The sequence below is a fragment of the Montipora capricornis genome, chromosome 8, assembly GCF_036669925.1.
Source record: "Montipora capricornis isolate CH-2021 chromosome 8, ASM3666992v2, whole genome shotgun sequence".
In the NCBI taxonomy this organism is placed as follows: domain Eukaryota; kingdom Metazoa; phylum Cnidaria; class Anthozoa; order Scleractinia; family Acroporidae; genus Montipora; species Montipora capricornis.
The window spans coordinates 17,712,270-17,732,269 of record NC_090890.1 but is presented as its reverse complement, the minus strand read 5'-3'; the positions used below and the strand labels follow the sequence as shown (position 1 = coordinate 17,732,269).

Below are 20,000 nucleotides of genomic sequence, written 5' to 3'. Positions count from 1 at the left end.
ACTTCCGTGCAATTGCTTTGCTTTTGAGACGCGTGTGTGATCAACTGGAGTTCATCTGAAGTTTCTGGCCTTCATTAATGTGACCTTCAGGCACAGAAGTGATTTAACTTCAGCAAAAAATGTGGTCAAGCACTACAGATTTCGATAATTCCATTGAATCCATGGACTCTGATATCTATTCTTTCCCCAAGTACAACTCTGATCCTGTCGCTTTTTAGCCTTGGGATGGAAGGCTTGCTTAACGCTGGCACTAGTGTACTGAAAGACATCATTGTGTGGCTTAAAGTGCACTGAACGTACTACAGAGTGCTTTGTTGGTTAAGATTTGGCCCATTTTGCTTTGACGAAATCGACCCATTTCTTTCCCTGTCTAATCCATTATGGGGAGCAGTGGTGAGAGCACTCGCCTCGCACCAATGTGGCCCAAGTTCGATTCCTAGACTCAGCATCACATGTGGGTTTAGTTGGTTGATTCTGTACTCTGCTCTGAGAGGTTTTTCTCTGGGTACTCTGGTTTTCCCCTCTCCACAAAAACCAACATTTGTTTTGATTTGAGTTGTGTAGCATCTCTCATAACATGTGTGCTCGCTACCCTAGCCAAAAACAAAAGACTGAAACAATGACTTAAACAATAGTAGCTGTTTACAACACCAAACAAAAGCAGGTTGTGAGAGCTGCTACACTACTGTTTTGTTTTTGGCTTAGGTAGCAAGCCAGTCACATTATATGGTAAAAACGTGTGTATATGCTGCACCCCTAAATTTCAAGAATGATTTTGAGAAAAAAAAGTAAAAGCACAAAAAAAAGCGCTCTGCCAGAAAAGTGGTTTGTTCATTTGCAATAAACTTGCAGAAATCTAATGCTGTGTATTTGCAGTGACCTTAACAAGTTATTCAACTCTAAAAACACCTTTTAAATATGTATCTTTAATTGATTTCCTTAATTCTTGGGACTGACACTTGTCTTCATTGTTAAAGCCCAAAGCTGAAATAGAAAGGATGAAACTTGAGTGAAAATAAAGCACAGGGAATGATGACTCTTGATATTTTTTTCAACAGACGTTTTGGCTAATGCTTAAGCCTTCATCAGGGATATGAAAGCGACGTTTGTTGTCATGTGCTATTTAAAGTAGCGAAGTGCGAAGCTTGCGTGCATGACCTTATAATTCATGCTTGCGCGATACCTTTGTAGGCTTCTGGAAGTACAATATAATCGTTCCCAGTGTTAGGGTCCAAGGTAGAGTGCCAGGCTTCAAGGAAAAGTTGCTTGTGGTAATTGGCTTCAAAACCAATGACCTTGACATTTTCAAAGTTCATGTTGTGGCTGAAATGGTGGGCATGGCTTGCAACTTTGGAGTTTTGATCAAAACCTGCCACTGCCTTTTTGTGCTCCGCAATTCCGGTCTTTAATGATCTTTCTGTTTGAGCACCAAAAGGCAGTGGCAGGTTTTGATCAAAACTCCAAAGTTGCAAGCCATGCCCACCATTTCAGCCACAACACGAACTTTGAAATTATTAAGGTTGTTAGTTTCGAAGCCAATTACCACAAGCCACTTATCCTCAAAGCCTGGCACTCTACCTTGGACCCGAATGGTGGGGACGATCACATTGTACTTCCAGAAGCCTACAAAGTAATCATGTGAGCATGAATTATATGATCATGCGCACAAGCTTTGCACTATGTTACTTAAAATAGCGTATGACAGCAAACTTCACTTTCATATCACTGATGAAGGCTTAAGCATTAGCCAAAATGTCTGTCAAAAAAAATATCAAGAGTCAGTGGCAAACCTTTTTCCATAGAACTTATGACATCTCCTGCCTAGACTTTCTCCATTTTTAAATGATACAAAATGTTTGCTTATTAAAAACAAAGCAGTCATTTACGGAAGGAAGTCTGGACCCAGTCATGTTGTTTACTGCGATCAACTGGACGCTCCATGAAGCGTACACTGGGTTGCCTGTGGTATGTGTCACAAAAACAGAAGGCACTGAATTGGGTGGTATTGAACTGCAGCATGCCAGTTAATTTTTTCAAGTGGGGGTCATTATTGTCAGAATGAGTGGTATCGGGACTTCCAATAGATAAAAAAATATTGGTCGTCCGATTGGACTTGATCAAACATCCTAGTAGCATGATGCACGGAATTTTGAAACATGAACTGCTTCTTAAAGTCTGTGTCACACGAGATCTATGACCCCATTTAAGTATATATCAAATTACCGTTCAGATGAAAAGGATGCTTAACTATTTCAAGGGCGTTTGTGTTTAAAACATGTTTAAAATTGTTTGAAACATGTTTGAAACGTTGCTCTTGGATGGAGTTTGAAACTCTGTATAAGGTATTTATCAGTGTTAGAAACACAATCCAGAACTGTGTTACATCTGTCAACAACTCACATTATCATGACTGCAGAAGTAAATTCCTATGAACAAAAATATTGATAAATCAACTCTAAAATAAAGAGAAAAGCAATACACCAGAACTGGACACGAAAACCCCTAAAAAAACCAGCTCGTGGAAAAAAGTGGGGAATGTGTACCCCTGACCAAGGCAGTGGTGCGACACTACTTACAATGTAAATGAATGCTATCATTTACCACGTAACAAAGGCATTAAGCGCTAATTCAGCTCAAAAGGACAACAAACGAAACAGGACTTGTGCATGTGACGAAGGCTGACTGTAGAGCGCCTCACTCGCTAAATGATCGCCAAATGCAAACCATGATCATTTGGCACTCCAAGCTCCTGCCAATCACAACCAGGCCTCTGGTACAACAAATTATGCTAATCAGGATTATCACAAATTACATATTTCGCCTTCAGTAATCAACCGGACAGTCAAGCTACAATTGTTGGCCGCTACCGCAAAACAAAATGACTTGTTGGTCGGAGTACCGACTCCGGAAAAATCGTGGAACCACTGAGTGCAAAGGGAAGAGCACCTAAGAATTCCACGGCGAATGACTTCCATTTATTGAAAACACTGGAATAATTCAGAGATGCCCCGGCTACAGTGGAGGCGAGAACTGCCAATCAAGCTTTTTAGGCATTGAAAAGCCTTCTTGGGAATACGGCAGAGATGTCGATCAGAACTCTGTGTGACAAATGACTAAAGAAAAGAAAAGGGATAACGCCAGACACAGCAAAATAATAAAAATTACAGCGAAAAAAGAAGGAAAAGTAAATGGATAAGTAGACCGCAGTATGAACAATGGAAGACAAAACAACAGACTAAAACAGGGAACCCATAAATGGGACAATAAATGCCCTAAGCAAATGCTGTGAAAGGATAATAGAAGGACACAAGCGTTAACGCGGAAAAAGAAAACTGACCAAACTTTTTATTTTATTTTATTTTATTATTTAAAATAGACAAATAAATCTTAAGCAAAATTACAGCCGAGTAGCTATTGCACGAGATGAAAACCATGCGGTTACAAAATGCTTATATACCTTTTGTGGTCTCTCAAGAGACCCCATGTGCTAACACTGATGTGTTAGTTATAGCCAGCATGCATAACATGCTCACGCTGAACTTCCGAAGGAAAATACATTTATCATATAACTGTACCTTTCTTTCTGACTGAATGAGGAAATAAATAAATAAATAGATAAATAATTCCTTAGCAACAACCGCCGAGTAGCTTCGCACGTGATGACTATCTTGACGCTGTAATACGCTTATATACCTTGCTTGGGTCTCCAGAGACCCCACGTGCTAACACAAATGTGTTAGCGCAAAGAATGAAATGCTCACGCTTAACTTCTGAAGGAAAATACATTTTCTGTCTTCCTCACTACGTTCGTACGTAGGAAAATAATTTTCCTTCTCCAGCACACTGACGCCTAAAGACACACTGCAACAATGTAACATCAGGCAGAGTGCGAACACTTGCCTTTTGAAATACAAAGAAAGGGCAAGGACAATACCAGAGTCATGTCATCATTAGTAGAGCGAAGGTGAGAAATGCCAAACGATGAGTTCTGTTTCTTTTTGTTCAAAGTTCTTTCCTGTGCTTTATAAATTCACTTTTTGTCTTCAGAGTCGCTGGTGAGTTCCTCTGTCTGGTATTTCTTAACGGCGGGCCAACCGCCCTCAATTGGTGTTTCTTCCGGGAAGATGGCATAACGACGAATAGATAAATAATTCCTCAGCAACAACCGCGGAGTATTCGCACATGATGACTATCTTGATGCTGTAATACGCTTATATACCTTGCTGGGGTCTCCAGAGACCCCACATGCTAACACCAATGTGTTAGCGCAAAGAATGAAATGCTCAAGCTTAACTTCTGAAGGAAAATACATGATCTGCAAGATCAAAGATAAGTACGCTTATACTAAATCCACTCGTTTATAGAAACATTGAGTGCCCATATGCCATTCTAGTTTGATATCCGATTGATGTCTGATTTTATCGGAATTTTGAAACCTCAAATCGGAAATTCTTGAGTCAGACACAAGCAGCTATGGGGATCGGAAAATGCTGATAGCGACATCAGAAACCAAAATTTGCAATATTAATTTGGAGAAGCTCCTTTACACAATCATGAGGTTGAGCAGCCATGTAATTGAAAATCTAAACATCTGTGAGATACAAAAACAGGCTTGGGAATTATCGCAAATCACAATGCTGACAAGTACAAAAGCAAAAGAAAAGGTTAATAAATATGAAGTTTTTTACTATCTGAATGTTTTTGGGTTACATTAAAGTGATAAAGTGATATATTGTCAATGTGATGAAGGAGCTATGTCACACAAATGATGTAATTTCATGACACTCAAAATTCGCAAAAACAATGTTCGTACTAGTATAAATCGGATTAAACAGGAAGTTAAAGAAATGTTGTTGGCATGGTATTGCATGAGCACGTGCTAGATATGAGATGGTAAATAGCCAACGAGGTGCGTAGCGCTGAGTTGGCTATTACCAGTCTGATATCCAACTAGCGTGAATAAAATAATTGTTTTATTAAATTCCTTGAACTCCAAAAATTGGAAGTACGGAATACGATGATAAAGATTCAATGTTGTGTAATACCTTGTGGTCAGACAGACCTAGGCTCATCACAAAAACATTTCTTGCCTTTTCGCGTTCTTCTAAACCAGCGCTCCAAGCTGCGACCATTTTGGTCGCCATGGCGAGTGGAAAAAATATTTGGCGACTAAAATTTTGACGAAAGTCGCCAATTGGCGACCGACAGATTTTAAAAGAAACTTACTTGGAAAATTAATCGATCTTTGGTCGAATTATCAAAAGCAAAAGCGACGGTATCACCTGTCTTTCTCTTTCTCGCCGTTCCGCTACTCGATACGAATGCGTAAACCTAAACTGAGCGAAAACTGGGAACAAGCCAAACTATACTTCCTATACCCTGCTGAGGAGCGGAACTGACTTCCATCCCGACAGAGACAGTTCTCTGTGGAGACGCATCAGTGAACACAGACGATTTGCCGCCCCGGTCGACCTGTTGGCGGCAAAATCCAATCCAAGATTGAACGCTGCAGGATTTTCAATGTGTTTATAATAAAAATAACTCTAGTTGAGAGCATTTCTGTCTTATTTTGTGTATATCATATAAGTTTTGGGGCACGGTCTTGTGGGAAAAAAGTGAGGATGTTTAAGTTTCCCAAAGGAAAAAAAATTTCAGTGCTGACTCCAAGTGCAGTTGTCACGCATCAATGATTGCGAGAATGTTGTTTTTAGCCTCTTGAATGAGAGAGATAAAACGAGGCAATCTAAAAGGGGTTTTTCCTTCAACAGTGATCGCTAAAAAAAATGGTAAAAGTGAGCTGGTTTTTTCTTTAATTTTCGCGAAATATGGGATACAAATGGGATAAACCGAGAAAGTTGGTTTCTTTTATCAGCGTTGCTGGTCTTCGAAGATCTCAGTATCTCATAGCGATGAAAACAAAACTAGGTAAATCCACACAGGGTTACTGTAGTTTATTGTGGTTGATTATAAAGAGAAAATAATGTTACTATAAAGCGGATTGAAGTGTCTTCTAATCGAGTTTGAACTCAACAATTTAATCTGAATAAGGTTGTTACGATGCGTACAGATATTTAATTTTTAAAGCAAGGACGGGTCACATTCTTTTGCGCGCGAAAACTATCCAATCAGAAGCTTCATAAGGGTTGTCTGCATCCATGAAAGAATGAGAAAAAAATGAAAGTGGGCTCAGTCTTTCTTTTCTGTCATGACGAAAGACTTTGAGAAAATTTTCAAGACCTTGAAAGAAAGACCTTTTGGTCAGTGAAGACTCATCATCAACTGAAAGAATATTCGACCTGCAAGAAGAGCATGAGCAAATTTTCCGTGCAGAATTGGAAAGCGTCCCGAAAGTAAATTTATCGAGGTTTTCGGAAGATACTCTGGGGACTGCTTTACTTCCTGAAGAACAACGTGGCCTACGAGCTGTAAAGGTTTCCGGCGATGGGAATTGCCTGTACAATTCGGCATCAGTTTTAATTAAGGGAGATGAGACACTAAGTGGAACCTTACGAGTATTAACTGCGTGTGAACTTTATTTTAATGCAGAATTCTATGCAAATCATGCAAAGATCTCTCAGGCAAGTGGAGTTTCACCATATTCTGAGTCTCTTCCTTCTCTTTGTCTTGCCCGTTACTACAATATTTTAATCGGCAAGCGAGTAAATGTAACAATTTGGCAAGGAAAGTGTTGCAAACGTGTCGCTCGGCGTAGTAGACGTTCATGTAACATACGCGAAGTGTCCGCCCTGGACATAACGAATTTTTTTTTGGGCGACCAAAATTTTTTTATGGCGACCATTTTACAATTGAAGGTCGCCAAAAGGCGACTTTTTGAAAAAGTGAGCTTGGAGCGCTGTAAACGTCGAAATTGATCCAAAGTTTCTACAAATTTTTTTTTTCTTTTTTGGCTTCATTCAGAGAGAAATTGCACTTTCCAGCGAAAAAAGTTTTTAGCTTAACAGCGCTTAGCGTTGAGTGAACCAATCAAGGAATGTGAAATGCATTATCCGAGGTTGAATAATCTCAAAAAACCCAATCCTGTGAAATTACCATACACAACAAAATAAATTTCAGGATCTAACCCTTTCCTGAAGAACCTTTTCATTTAATAATGAAGCACAAAATAGACAACAAACTTTCTTTCAAAAAATTCTTGGGTGTCACATTTCCAATTGCTGTTTCTTTTACCAGAAGACTGTGCAGAGGTAAGCATAAAATAAATACAACAAGAATTAGTGAAATTTCCAATTTTTATCCGAAGACTGTGCAGAGTTGAGTTTAAATAAATTCAAATAGCCAGACAATAGAGATCACAGATCCACTTAAGGTGTTTGATTCCTTCTCTGTCTTTCTTGAACCCATTAGTTACCAGAGAATTTTCCACTTGGTTTCAGTTTTGTACATAACGTCACACTTGGTAAAATATTAGAAATACAGCTCACTTTGATTACGGCTTGACGGGTGAAAGATTGTTGTCGAAGTCCATTACTCGTCGCTTTTGAGATTCCAGATATTTATTTTTCACTGCCTGTCTTGTTCATCCAATTGAAGTTCCATTCTTGAGCTCCATAAGGGTATTTACTTTATCGGCTGTAAGCCGAGCCGGGTTATAAGGCGAGGCCCTAAACTTGGAATCTTTATTTTGGCAAGGTGGTTTTGAAGGAGAAATGAAAAACATCCAGCTATAAGCCGAGACCCTTTTCACATGAGGTTTCAGACCTCATCAAAATAACTTTTATTCATTATATACTGGAAAGTTAGGGGCAGTTAAAATGAAAAAAAAAAGTTACGAATATTTAGAGAAAGCTTACCTCTCCGAAAAAATTGAATGCTTACGTACCGTAATATAATTGATGAAAGCAGCAAATCGCCGTAAAGATGAATTTAATGTGATCCATTTGTGCAAATAAAAGTCAATGCGTGACCTAAGTGGAACACCCTGAGTTCAGAAATCAGATATTAACAAACCAGTGTCAAGAATCGATGTATGCAAATACTTCAGAACAAATCTTAGTTATAAACTCGATATATTTTTTAGTATTGGTCAAGATCTCTGCAATAATTCGAGTACCCGTATTCCCCTTGGATTTTAAGACAATTCAGACTAAACTTGTGTAAAAACCGCTTGGCTTATAGCCGGTAAAATATGGTATATTTTGTTTAAGGATCCACCAAAACACCAATTGCATTTCTTTGGATTCAACACCATTGCAGGGTAACATATTCCACTTTGTCCACCAGGGAAATCTACACATTTCCACTACCCCCTGAAACCTATCAAATATACGTGCAGATGACTCTACCCACAAAGACACTACTTAGCAGGGGAGTGTCAGAAAAGACTTTTCTTGACATACTGGCAACCCAGTAAAAAGCAACATGGAAATGAGGCCCCAGTTGTTCGAAGGGTGGATAGCGCTATCCACTGGATAAATCGCCATCCACTGGATAACTCAATTGGTTTTGCTAGTTTTTATCTGCTGGATAGTGATTTATCCGGTGGATAGAATTATCCACCTTTTGAACAACCGAGGCATGCTGTGCTTGTATGTCATGTTTTTAAGACTTATGGAAGCCATCGATCTGAGAAAAACATGTTGTTCACTAAAGTTTAACAACCCCATGGACAAACATGCCATGCAAGTAATGAAGCGCAACAAAACAGTTGGTCATTTGCCTCGTGAGTTCTCCTGAATAGCATGGTATTTTCTCGCACACGGTGGAGAGATCAGTGTTGAAGTGATTGGTCAGAGAATAACATTATGTTTAATCTTTATTTACCGAAGGTTTTTAGTGTTATTTGTGAACCCATACCAGCCAGTTTACTCCCTCTTAAAGCAATGTTCCCGTATGTAAGACACACCCACCATTTTGAGCCCAAATTTTCAGCAAACAAAATGCGGCTTATATACAGGTTTTAATGATAATTATGTTATTAGAGCTGCTACATTACTGTTTGATTTGCGTTAATTTGTTGATTTCAGTTTACAGTGTCCTCAAGTAATGCTCCATTGCTAGGAGACTAGACACTTAAATAAAGTTCCTCTCTTTTCCTTTCCTTTCCTTTCCTTTCCTTTAATCACCTCAGGGTAGAGAATCCCAGAAGAAAGGTACTGTATGGTGTGCACAAATTGTTTAGAGGCATCATTACTACAATTTGCAGCAACACACCCATTGGGCATATTCTAGACGAACTTTTCCTCCTCTCTTTGCTCTCTCAGTGTCTCTCTGTAGTAAAATTGCTTCTCCAGCTGACATCACAGACCAGACTCGGATCCAATGTCCAGCAAACTTGGCTGTGAACCAAATTGGCGTGTATTTTCAGTATTGACAGAAAAATTGAGGAAATGACATGTAACTTTGATATTTGATGTGTATTAATTTGATTTGATTTCAATCGTGCACGACCCCACAATTTATTCAGCCTTAAGCATTATCATGTGAAAAGAAAGTTCCTATTGTTATTATTATTATTATTATTATTTATTATTGTTATTATTATTATTTAATTTTTCAGCAATGTTATCAGAACAAATAATTTTTGACGGCTTATTAAAAATGTCTAGGGGTTAGGTGCACTTTTGATTGAATTGTAAGTGTACTATAATACAATAAAAGTTATTAAACTGCCACTGACATGTGGACTTCAATGTTACTTTAAGACTATGCAAAATACTTGCACTCTGTAGTGTTTGATCTGTGTTCTTTCAACATTTTTTAAATAGTGGATTGAAGGAAACAAAAATTAGCAAATTGGCACGAAGGTTAAGCCAGAGAAGAGAGAAAGTAAACATACGGTGAGGATTAATTCCCTATTTTTGATTTATTTGACATTCATCTGGTACATCTGTGTACTACTATTGAACAGTAAGCACAGCTGATCTGTATTTCTGTGAAAACCTGTGTCACTGCTAGAAATGAAGAAAGATCACACAGTTTAGAAGACTTAGTGTCACCCTCAGGAGCATCATTAGAGCAAGCAAGAAATAAATCACCAAAATTACAGCGAACCATGTCAGTTATTCAACGGCCTTCTCCTCGTTTACGGTTGGCTATCCAGGAGAACAGATTCAGTTTTAATAATAAAGGTAGGTGTAAACAAACAGATAACAAGGAAAATATCACAGCTCAACAAAGTATGAGTTCAGCATCAAGTACAGCAGATATGTCCGGAAATGCCCCTAATTAGATGCACAGAGACTTCAATAAGCGTCACAGTGTCCCCTTCCTCTTCTCCCCAACTTAAACATCACTCCTGTCTTGGAATACAGACATTAATGTCACAAAGTGTCCCTGCATTTCTGGATAAGATTGACAGTGCTTGTCAAAAAAAAAGAAATGTCATCAGAGTGTGCTGAAGCTGTGCAAGCTGACGTTTTGAGTGTCACCTTCAAAATAAAATGATGATCATGATGATGATAATATTGTAAATGGAAAAGGTCTTTTAATACTTTGAATGAGCCTTTGAGATTACAATGAAAGCTATGCAAGATGGATTTAGGAAGATTGGGCATTGTTCCACTGCATTAAATAACTAGAGGACACCCTGAGAGACTTTATTGCTGGGATAGCATTGGCATCTCTTTAATGACATCTTTGATCTAATTAAACCTTTGTTCCCTGTAACCCTTTCTCCCCCCCTGAGAGTGGGACTTTTAGATTTTACTCTGCCTAATAAATGCCAGAGGCTTTAGGTGTGAATGGGTTAACAACATCTAGGTCCACTCAAAAACTAATCGTGCCCCCTTTAACCTTCCCCACCTGAGAGTGAAACTTATAGATTTTACTCTGTCTCAACTCTGCTGAGATCAGTGTGGATCGTCCAGAGAGTCCCTAAGTGTGAGATCACTTGTTTCCCCCTGATGATGGGGTGGCATAGTCATTCATAATAATTAGCAACTATTCACTGAAGTGGAGGTGTCTAGTGGTGGTTATTTACCAAGCCGCAAAGCGGCAAGGTAAATATCCACCACTAGCCATCGACACTGAAGTGAATAGTTGTTTTAGTATTTACTAAAACAGTGAGATAATATAGCACAAAAAGATGATGTTAACTCACTTATTGCTGCAAAGACATTTTCGGGCGCAAATTGCACGTGAATTGCTTGGAGGTGAATAGCAAAGGATATCCAGAGTTTGAGTAGCCAATCAGCAAGTGCATTCAACGCCATCTGCTCTTTTAGTATATACTAATTAGTAAGAATGGTCATCATCAATTCATTCATTTATTTATTTATTCATTCATCCATCCATTGTGATTGATTACAATTGTTGATGACAGTGGAGTTGATTGAAAAAAAAAACCACTATCAATATTATACAATATAAAGGACAAAAATCACATCTATTATGATGCTGCAAACAAACAAACTAAAAAGTCTTCTTTGGAACTTGCAACATTCCATCATATCTGGAAGTTATTTTGGGAAATCTCTCTAAATATACATACATGTAGTAATAATTTTGTTATATCGGTACATCATAATACATCTGTAGTTGAAATAACATTTTCTTCAAATACACTAGAGTACTTGTTACAGTGCCTTTTCCATATCCACTGGTAGCTATTATATTGTTTATCATTATTTGATGTTGTTATTATCATAATATTCAAATTATTTTCCAAGTTTATATGGCCTTGCTCTTCCCAGTTGTTGTTTTACCAGCTACCAGTTTCAAAAAACGTTTATTTCCAGATTTGAAAGAAAAGTCAAAGAAGAGGAGAGATGCAAGTGTGGATGGTGTGTGTATTTTTATTTTGATATGTGTTTTACTGTATAGGCTTTGTGTAACATGCACATTTTTCTATTGAATAAGAGCACAGAAAATAAATGGTTTATAAAAATTCCTTTTAATACGGTAATCAGCTGGTAATCTTTAATGGCTAAGTCCTTCCAAATTATATTTCGTGAAATTCAATTTATCGTCGCAGAGCAAGTGAAGTGAGCGAGCAGCAACATATTCTGGATTTAAGGTCTCAGTAAAGGTAAATTTGGGCGTCTCGCTCAAATTTGTTGTTTTTGCATTTCTTGAATCTGTAGGCTGTGAAATATTTTTTCCTGAAAAAAAAATTCTGAAAAATAATTTGAAAAGCGCTACAATCGCTTTTCTTTATTTCGCGCCATAATCTGCATGGGAAAAATGATTAATGTATCATGTCAATCACTACCTTAGCACGTGCCTGAACACTGATTGACTCAGCATAGTTGGCTTTCAAGTAGGGCAGAGTTATTCAGCAGACCGTGAACTGCACGTGAAATCTTCAAGCTCGATTTTCTAGGGTTTATTTTGACGCGAAAATTACAACAGACTTCCTGTCATGACAGGTTTTAAGATATCGCTTTTGAATTTTCAGTTCTTGTTGATGATTGTACTACCCCAAATACTGTGTGAGGAATTTTTTGTTTGTCTTCGGAGACTGATTCTATGGCACTTACCAAATTAAGTATGAAATGAGCGTTTCGACTTTGCTGCGTGATATTTCCTTCAATTCTCAACATATCAAAAATTCCTCACAAGGTATTGGAGTGCGTTCATCTTTGATTAAGATACAACAAAGTGCAGCTATTTTCAAAATAAAGTGAAGGGGCAGAGGCTTCTGTAGCAGACTCGGTTGTTCTGGGTATGAGACTTCAAAACTAAAAGGCTATATTAAATACCAACAAACTAACATGATTCAAATTATTCAATTTATTAGCTTTAATATGATATATAGTTTGACCCTATACAAAATTAGTGATGCGACAATTTCATTTTTCATGGTCACCTCATTTTCCTTTACCGAGACCTTAAGGAAAATTATGTAAGCTGTGACGAATCCTCAAATTAAACACTTTTTACCAGAATGCATTTCGTTTAACCAGAGTTCTTTGCATGTAGCCAGAATGCACTGCGTCATGAACGACGTAAAAAAACCAATAAACATCCTCTAAGTGAATAGTAATAGTTGACACTGCAGCTGCCCCCGCTGTTAAGTATAGTTGTGCGTGGAATTCAATGTGTCCAGGGCCGGGGAAGAGGAATGACTGTTTGCAGATGGATGAGCTTTTGCATATTGAGGTAATTGATGCTGAAGCAAGGAGATTACAAATTAGTACTGAATATGAAAAGGGCATTGTGAATGGTGGGCATTGATCGTGGCGAGCCATTTAAAACAGAAACTAAAGAAAATGCAAGATCAATTTGTGAGGCAAATTGTAGTCACAGTTTTTTTTAAAAATAGGTACGCAATGTGCAAAGGTTAACCACACTTGCATTGCATCCCCTCAGCCTTTGCCTGATACTCCTCCCCTACTTTGTACATTGTACTCTTCACCTGTCCATCAAAATTGTTTTATTTAGACTTTGAACTCCTCTAATATTGGTTTGTTTCCAGGGAAATCTGCCAAGACCTCCCATCAACATAACTTTATTACAAAATTCACAAATTTTAAATGGTTTAAATATACAATTCTGATCGTGAACCCAGTGCCTCTGCAAACTCTTAGAGATCACATGACCAGTCTTATACCGACAGAGCCCTCTGCTGCCAACTTAGTGTGGCAAAGCCCACACAAAAATGTAACATTCTGCAAGGGATGAAGTTTGTTAGTCTTAAATTATGCAATGAATGCCCACTGATGTTGCATGGTTTAGTGTCAATGCCTTATTTAGGTGTCCTTGATCTGGATTATATAATCGCAAATATAGGATTAAATGACCAGGCCCCAGTTGTTGGAAGGGTGGATAGGGCAATCCACTACATAAATCACTATCCACTGGGTAACTCAATTGATTTTGCTAGTGTTTATCCGCTGGACAGTAATTTATCTGATGGATAGCATTATCCACCTTTTGAACAACCAAGTCCAGATAATAGTACACGGCTCCAAGCTTTGACCGTTTTGGTTGCCATGGTGAGTAGAAAAAAGTTGGCAACCAAAGCTGTAAGGAAGGTCGCCAATTGGTGACTTTCCCTGGCCATTTGATTAGTTAAAATTTACATCCAGACACAATAAAACTTGCGACTGCAAAACTCTTCAGTGTCCTCGTCTTTCGTAATTTCCAGGTCCTTAACAACTTTAAAATGTGTCGTTCCTCTACCTATTCACTCGGCATTGTGAAATCATACAGCGGCCATTTTGGTGATACAAAGGAAGGAAGGAAAATAGGACTGGCAGACCGCAAGCATCACTTACCACCTGTGGGGTGGGCATGACTTTTCAATGTGTTACAACTAAGTGAGGGACGGGGTCTGAACTCTTTGACAGAGGAATATGGAAATGTGTGAATTGGGTCGGTAATAAATGTGATGTGAGCTGCAAAGTTTAGGCCAGTCATTTTTATCACACGCAAAAGCTCGGAGAGGGTTTTGTTTGTGGTGTTTTTGCTGGGAATAAAGAAATTCAATGTTAGTGTTGGTCAAAATGTTGCTGGCATGTGCAGCACTCTGCATGCCATTGTTTATTTTTCCTGTGTCATCGTCAAGGATTTACTTGCATTTGCCGGTCTGCATTAGCCATAAAGCTAAGCATATGATTTACGATCTGCGTACACCTTATTCCAAAATGGCCTCCATTTTGGTATTCTTTTGTTTCCTTGCAAATTGGTCCTTTTGGCCTCATTCAAGGTCTATAAATATTCTTTTGAATTTTACTTTTGAAAGCTAGTTCAAAGGGGTCAATTTGCAAGGAATCGATAGAATACTAAAATGGTGGCGATTTTGGAATAAGGTGCATGGGGACATTTTTAGGCAGTCTTAGAAAAGGTAGTGGCGATTCAGATGCGCTGTTAATTTTTGTTTGACCTCGCTAAATACATTGCATCATCAATGATCACCAATGCAGATTAAAATTATTGTTTATTACTTAAAGAATACCATGGACAATGCATTTAACTCAATGCAGAAAGAATTTCAGCCTTGTGATGTAGTTTCTGCGAAGTGTTGAAACTTAGCTTGGAGCCCTGTAGTAAGAAACAGGAAGTGTTAAAATCTGACCGTATTACGGAAATGAAATTATGTGGATGATTGGTGATTTGTTTTCGCGTTAATTTTGCGACTTTCACATTCATTGCTTTCATTCCAGTATGTAAAAGTGCTGGGAATTTAGACAGCTTTTAAGTTACATCGTCGCTTTTTTTCTTGCGGACAGTTCTGACCTTCGTATTTCATTGTTTGGTGCAGTTACACCTCTTTGGGTGAACTCTAGAATCATATGAAGAACTGATGAAATTGTGGTTACTGAAACTTTTAGAATGATTAGAAAAACTATGAGCATAAAACACTTTATTTTCAAATGGGCTGTGATTTGTGTAGTCGAAGCTGACTTAATAAGTTAAGCTTATTAAGAGAAAGACTAATTAACAATTTAATCTTGGTCAGTCCTATTCTTTAGTGCTTTTCTAATTTATGCCCAGTCTGACTGTTCAACGATATCTTTGTGGGGTATCAGCAAACGTATTTGTGGTATACTCTTTGTGTCTTTATAACCAAGACTTGAGTGAAGTAGTGTGAATTACAGATATCCGTAAAGACTTTCAAATACTCTAATTCCCCCAGCATTCTGTCATGCCATCAAGCCCATTGAAAGGACTAAGGCAAAACATACTTGAAATAAGCTTGAAATGGAAGTCTGTCATTGTCTTTTGCTTCAAAGGGAAGTAATCATTATTTTGGTCTCATTCCTGACATTTCCTTCTCACATTAGAGTTTCCCAGCAAAGAGGCTAACCCTTAGTTGTAAGAGAATGTGTGCAATTATTCACTTTTAATTTTCATTTTTACTTCTTTTAGTTACATCCTATCTTTTGTTTTTACCTACGTCCTATCTTTCTTACAGCTCTTGTTGATGCAATCATATGCAAAGGATGTGATGACGTTAGGAACATTATTGAAGCTGGCCTCATAGACATCAATGGGTAAATGTTATGGGATCAGCCTGTTGCATGAATAGTTAGCTTAAATAAAGTTAATTACAGTAAACTGTATGCTAACGGACACTCTCGTCCTGGGGAAGGGGGTGGGGGGTGGTCCCATACAAAAAGGACAGGGTTGCTTTCCGTACCTTTTAGGGATTAAAAAGCGGTTTTGGTACCTCTTAGGGTGGTCAGCCTCGAAAAGTCCACAGCAGGAGCTTTAGCTGTACCTTTTTGGGTACTGAGTTGAAAAATTATGACATATGACCTTTGATAATTACCCATTGACTCGTGGGGGTTCCCCATTGACGAGTAAAATCGTCTGGCGTTAGACAGAGTAAAATACTAAGTATGGCTGGTTTAGGGGTGAGTGGGTTAACTAGTTTTTAATTTTGTCTAATCAAAACCCATAATTTGGTACTCTTAAATGCCAAAAAAATTTCATGCCACGCCCACAAGACAGGATCTCGGTACCTCTTAGGAGTTCTTTTCAAAATTTGCGATGAGCACCCCCGTCCTTTTTATATGGAAGTCCTGCCCTACCCGGGACTCTTGTAAGTGGACAACTGTACTTACAGACTTCTTTTTCAATTCCCAATTTTACCTTCCAGTGAAACTGTGTTTACACATTCCTGTAAGTGGACACTCTGGTAAAGGGAGGCAGACACTTTTGGATTTTCCTTTTTGGTTACGCTCTCTCTTAAGCAGACACCCCATGTATAATAATTATTGACTCTTGGTAATGAAATTTGTCTTTAATTTGCAATTCAAACAAAAATACGACTTTTGACACGGCAACAGAACAGTGGGGTCAATGTTGTCAAATCTCTCTTTGTCTGCAAGAAAGCAAGCTGTCCCTTTGTTTGACGCGAGCAAGATTGCAATATATATTTGTAGTTTCGCATTATGGGGATAACTCTTATATGTGGACAGCTCTTCTAATGGACGCTTTTCCATGCCAGATGGTGTCCATTTAGAAGAGAGTTGACTGTATACAGTACTTCTATTTGGTTTGAGTTTATTTTTGGCCACTCTCTTTTTTATCCTCATGGCAATGTTTACTTTTCTTTATCATCATACATTTACTTTTTCTTGAACTTAAATCAGTTGACTGCTAAGTACCTACCCTAAACATCTTGGGTATGGTAAAGTAATGAATTTGATCCAAACAATGTGTCAGGAAATATGCCAGTCAACGCGGGCGACATGTAACTGACATGCCACTGACGCATCACAAACAGGTCAGAGGACACAAAATCAAATGAATGCGTCGGCCAAGACATGACCAACATGTCGGCCAACTCACTGCCAACGTAAGCAAAGACAAGGCAGACACATTGCTGATGCCTAGCCAATACATTGGTCAATGCGTGATTCATATTTTAATAGAAAGCATTGGCCAAAGTGTCAGTTAACATGTTGACCGATGGGTTGGTTAGGATCAGGTTTGTGACCATGACCAACATCTTTGTTGTGTTGACTGTTTATACATATTTAGACGTTTTTTTTATTTGCTTGATTAAGTGTACCCATTGTCCTGATAACAACTGCAAACATATTTTTTCGATTTCGAATTTTCTTTGCCTATTTTTAGCCATTAAAAGACGCAGCATTTCACCTCCAGCAGGGTACAAAACTACGTGAGTACATACGGGGGGCTGCAGATGATTGTGACAACATGTCGGGATTGCTTGTTTTTATCTCTTGGTTATTCCTTTGAGATATTTTCATGTGAAGGCTTACTACGGTCAGTAGATGTGTTGTATCGGGCAACAACAACACAAGACAAAGAAAATGATTCTTCTATCCATGAAATACCGTTTCATGGTGATTCCAGGCCAGAAGCTATCAAAAGAAGACGAAAGTGGATCTCTCATAAACTTGACAAAGAAGAATCTGATTGCCAGTATCGGGGAAAAAAACACTCATTGATTTGCCTGCTGCACTTTGCACCAGATGATTTCACACGCACGTTTTCTTTCAAGGATCAACATTGTAAATGGTTTGAACCCAGGAGTCATATCATAAAGTAAAGTACGATCGTCCGGGTGAGTGTAGTCCTGAGAAGGACTGTTTGAGATGACATTGACTGATGTTTCGACAACCTGAGCGGAAGTCATCTTCCTTTATGAAGGATCAAAGTTTCCCAAAAAGCGGATAAAACATGGTGACATTTTAGGATAAGATCACCAAAGGGGTGCAGGGATGGCATGGTGGTGAGAGCACTCGCCTCCCACCAATGTGGCCTGGGTTAGATTTCAAGACTAGGCTTCATATGTGGGTTGAGTTTGTTGGTTCTCTACTCTGCACCAATAGGTTTTTCTCTGGGTACTCTGGTTTTCCCCTCTCCTCAAAAACTAACATTTGATTTGAGTTAATAGATTTGTTGATCTCAGTTAACTTTACAGTAGTGTCTCCAATTAGTGCTCCGGCGATAGAACAATTGGACACGTAAATAAAGTTCCTTTCCTTTACCAAAGAAAGATATACAAGCAGAGAACTATGTATGAAGCAACATTCGGTAAATTGCAATTTGCTTTTGGGTATTGTTTTCATGTATGTAGCTTAGGATTTATGTCTTTCGTACAGTGCTTAGGTAGGAATTAATGGCAATGTCAATGCCTTTCCCTTGTTCTTTGTCTTAAGGAAGTCACTGATTTTCACAGCAGACGAGACTCAGAGGGATAACCCACAAAATACATGTAGCTGCCATAAATGGCAGCCATTATGTGAGCTCCGTGTATTTTGTCTAGTTTCTCGTTTGTATTATTGTTGCATGACCTACAATGTGGCAGGATTTACAGCAAACCAGTCCCAGATTACTATGGTGGAATTGGTTCCTGTATGTCTTTGGCATTTTCGGCCATTTCGCCATTGAGTGGTCTCGTGTGCCAGGAACTTCAATCGGCTATGTTGTTTGTACAGGACAAATAATTTACGTGTCATTTGAACTCAAGAACATCTGAAGGTCTACCTCTCGATCATTGCTACATGCGAATGTCTGAGAAGGCATCAACGACCTAGGAATACGAAGGCCTAGTTGATCTAAGCAGGCTGGCCGTAAGAAAGCGAAAGGTCAACAATTTCGATCGAAACTGGAATCAGTGAACTGTGACCAGGAATGTAAGCAATGCTATACACATAGATCATCCTAATCTGGTCACGAGATCGCCATGTTCAATCGCAGCTATGGTCTATGCCAATCTTCGACAGGTTCTTCCCAAACTCGATGAACTACAAGCAATTGCTGATAATAACGATGCATCATTTGTATGTTTAACAGAGACTTCCTAAATGCTGATATTTTGGACTCAGCCTGCGAGTTATCGGGATATGCCTGTTTTCGCAAGGACCAATGCTTTGCCAACTGCGGTGGAGTATGTATCTATGTGAAGTCAACGCATCCATGCCATCTACTACCTGACTTTGATGATCCTCAAATTGAGTCGATCTGGGTCAAAGTATGGCCACACCGTTTGCCTAGGGGAACCTCAGCTCTGCTGATTGGGACTGTTTATCATCCTCCAAGCAGGTCTGCGGAACAAAACCTGCTACTGATTTCTCGCATCCAGAGGAATATTGAGGCCTTTCTTAATAGTTTCCCTGATGGTTTAGCCATAGTGAGTGGCGATTTCAATCCTCCGTAGACACAAATTAGGTCTGCTGATGTTACCATGGCAACTGACCTGAGACAGATAGTCAAATTTCCCACACGGAATGATGCCATTCCTGACTGGTGCTTTACCAACAAGCCCAATCTCCTGTCTAATCCAGTACAACTTCCCAAGATTGGAACCAGTGATCACAATGCGTTCATGATCAGTCCTGTGAGCAACATCTATCCCGCCAACAAAATGAGACCAAAAAGTATTCTGGTACGGGACATCAGGAGAAGTTGGCTAAGAGGGTTTGGGGCATGGGTCACATCAATGGACTGGTCGATCATTAAACACATCCCAAGTGTCCAAGAGAAAGTTGATCTCCTGTACAGCTGTCTAACGTTTGCTGTGAATTTATTTCTCCCTTTGCGTAAGGTGAAGGTGTCGTCAACTGACAAGCCATGGATCTCGGTTGGTTTGAAGCTCCTCATAGCCAAGGGTCAGAAAG

At 38.9% G+C, this 20,000-nt stretch overlaps 1 protein-coding gene across 1 annotated transcript in view; it reads left to right on the top strand.

Annotated features, from left to right (window-relative positions):
- LOC138059020 (ankyrin-repeat and fibronectin type III domain-containing 1-like) overlaps positions 1-20,000 on the top strand; it is a 213,514-nt gene that overhangs the window by 38,396 nt on the left and 155,118 nt on the right. Inside the window, 4 exon segments of the mRNA XM_068904513.1 lie at positions 9,726-9,797; positions 9,916-10,088; positions 11,697-11,741; positions 15,818-15,896. Of these exon segments, the coding sequence (XP_068760614.1) occupies positions 9,726-9,797; positions 9,916-10,088; positions 11,697-11,741; positions 15,818-15,896 (369 nt within the window).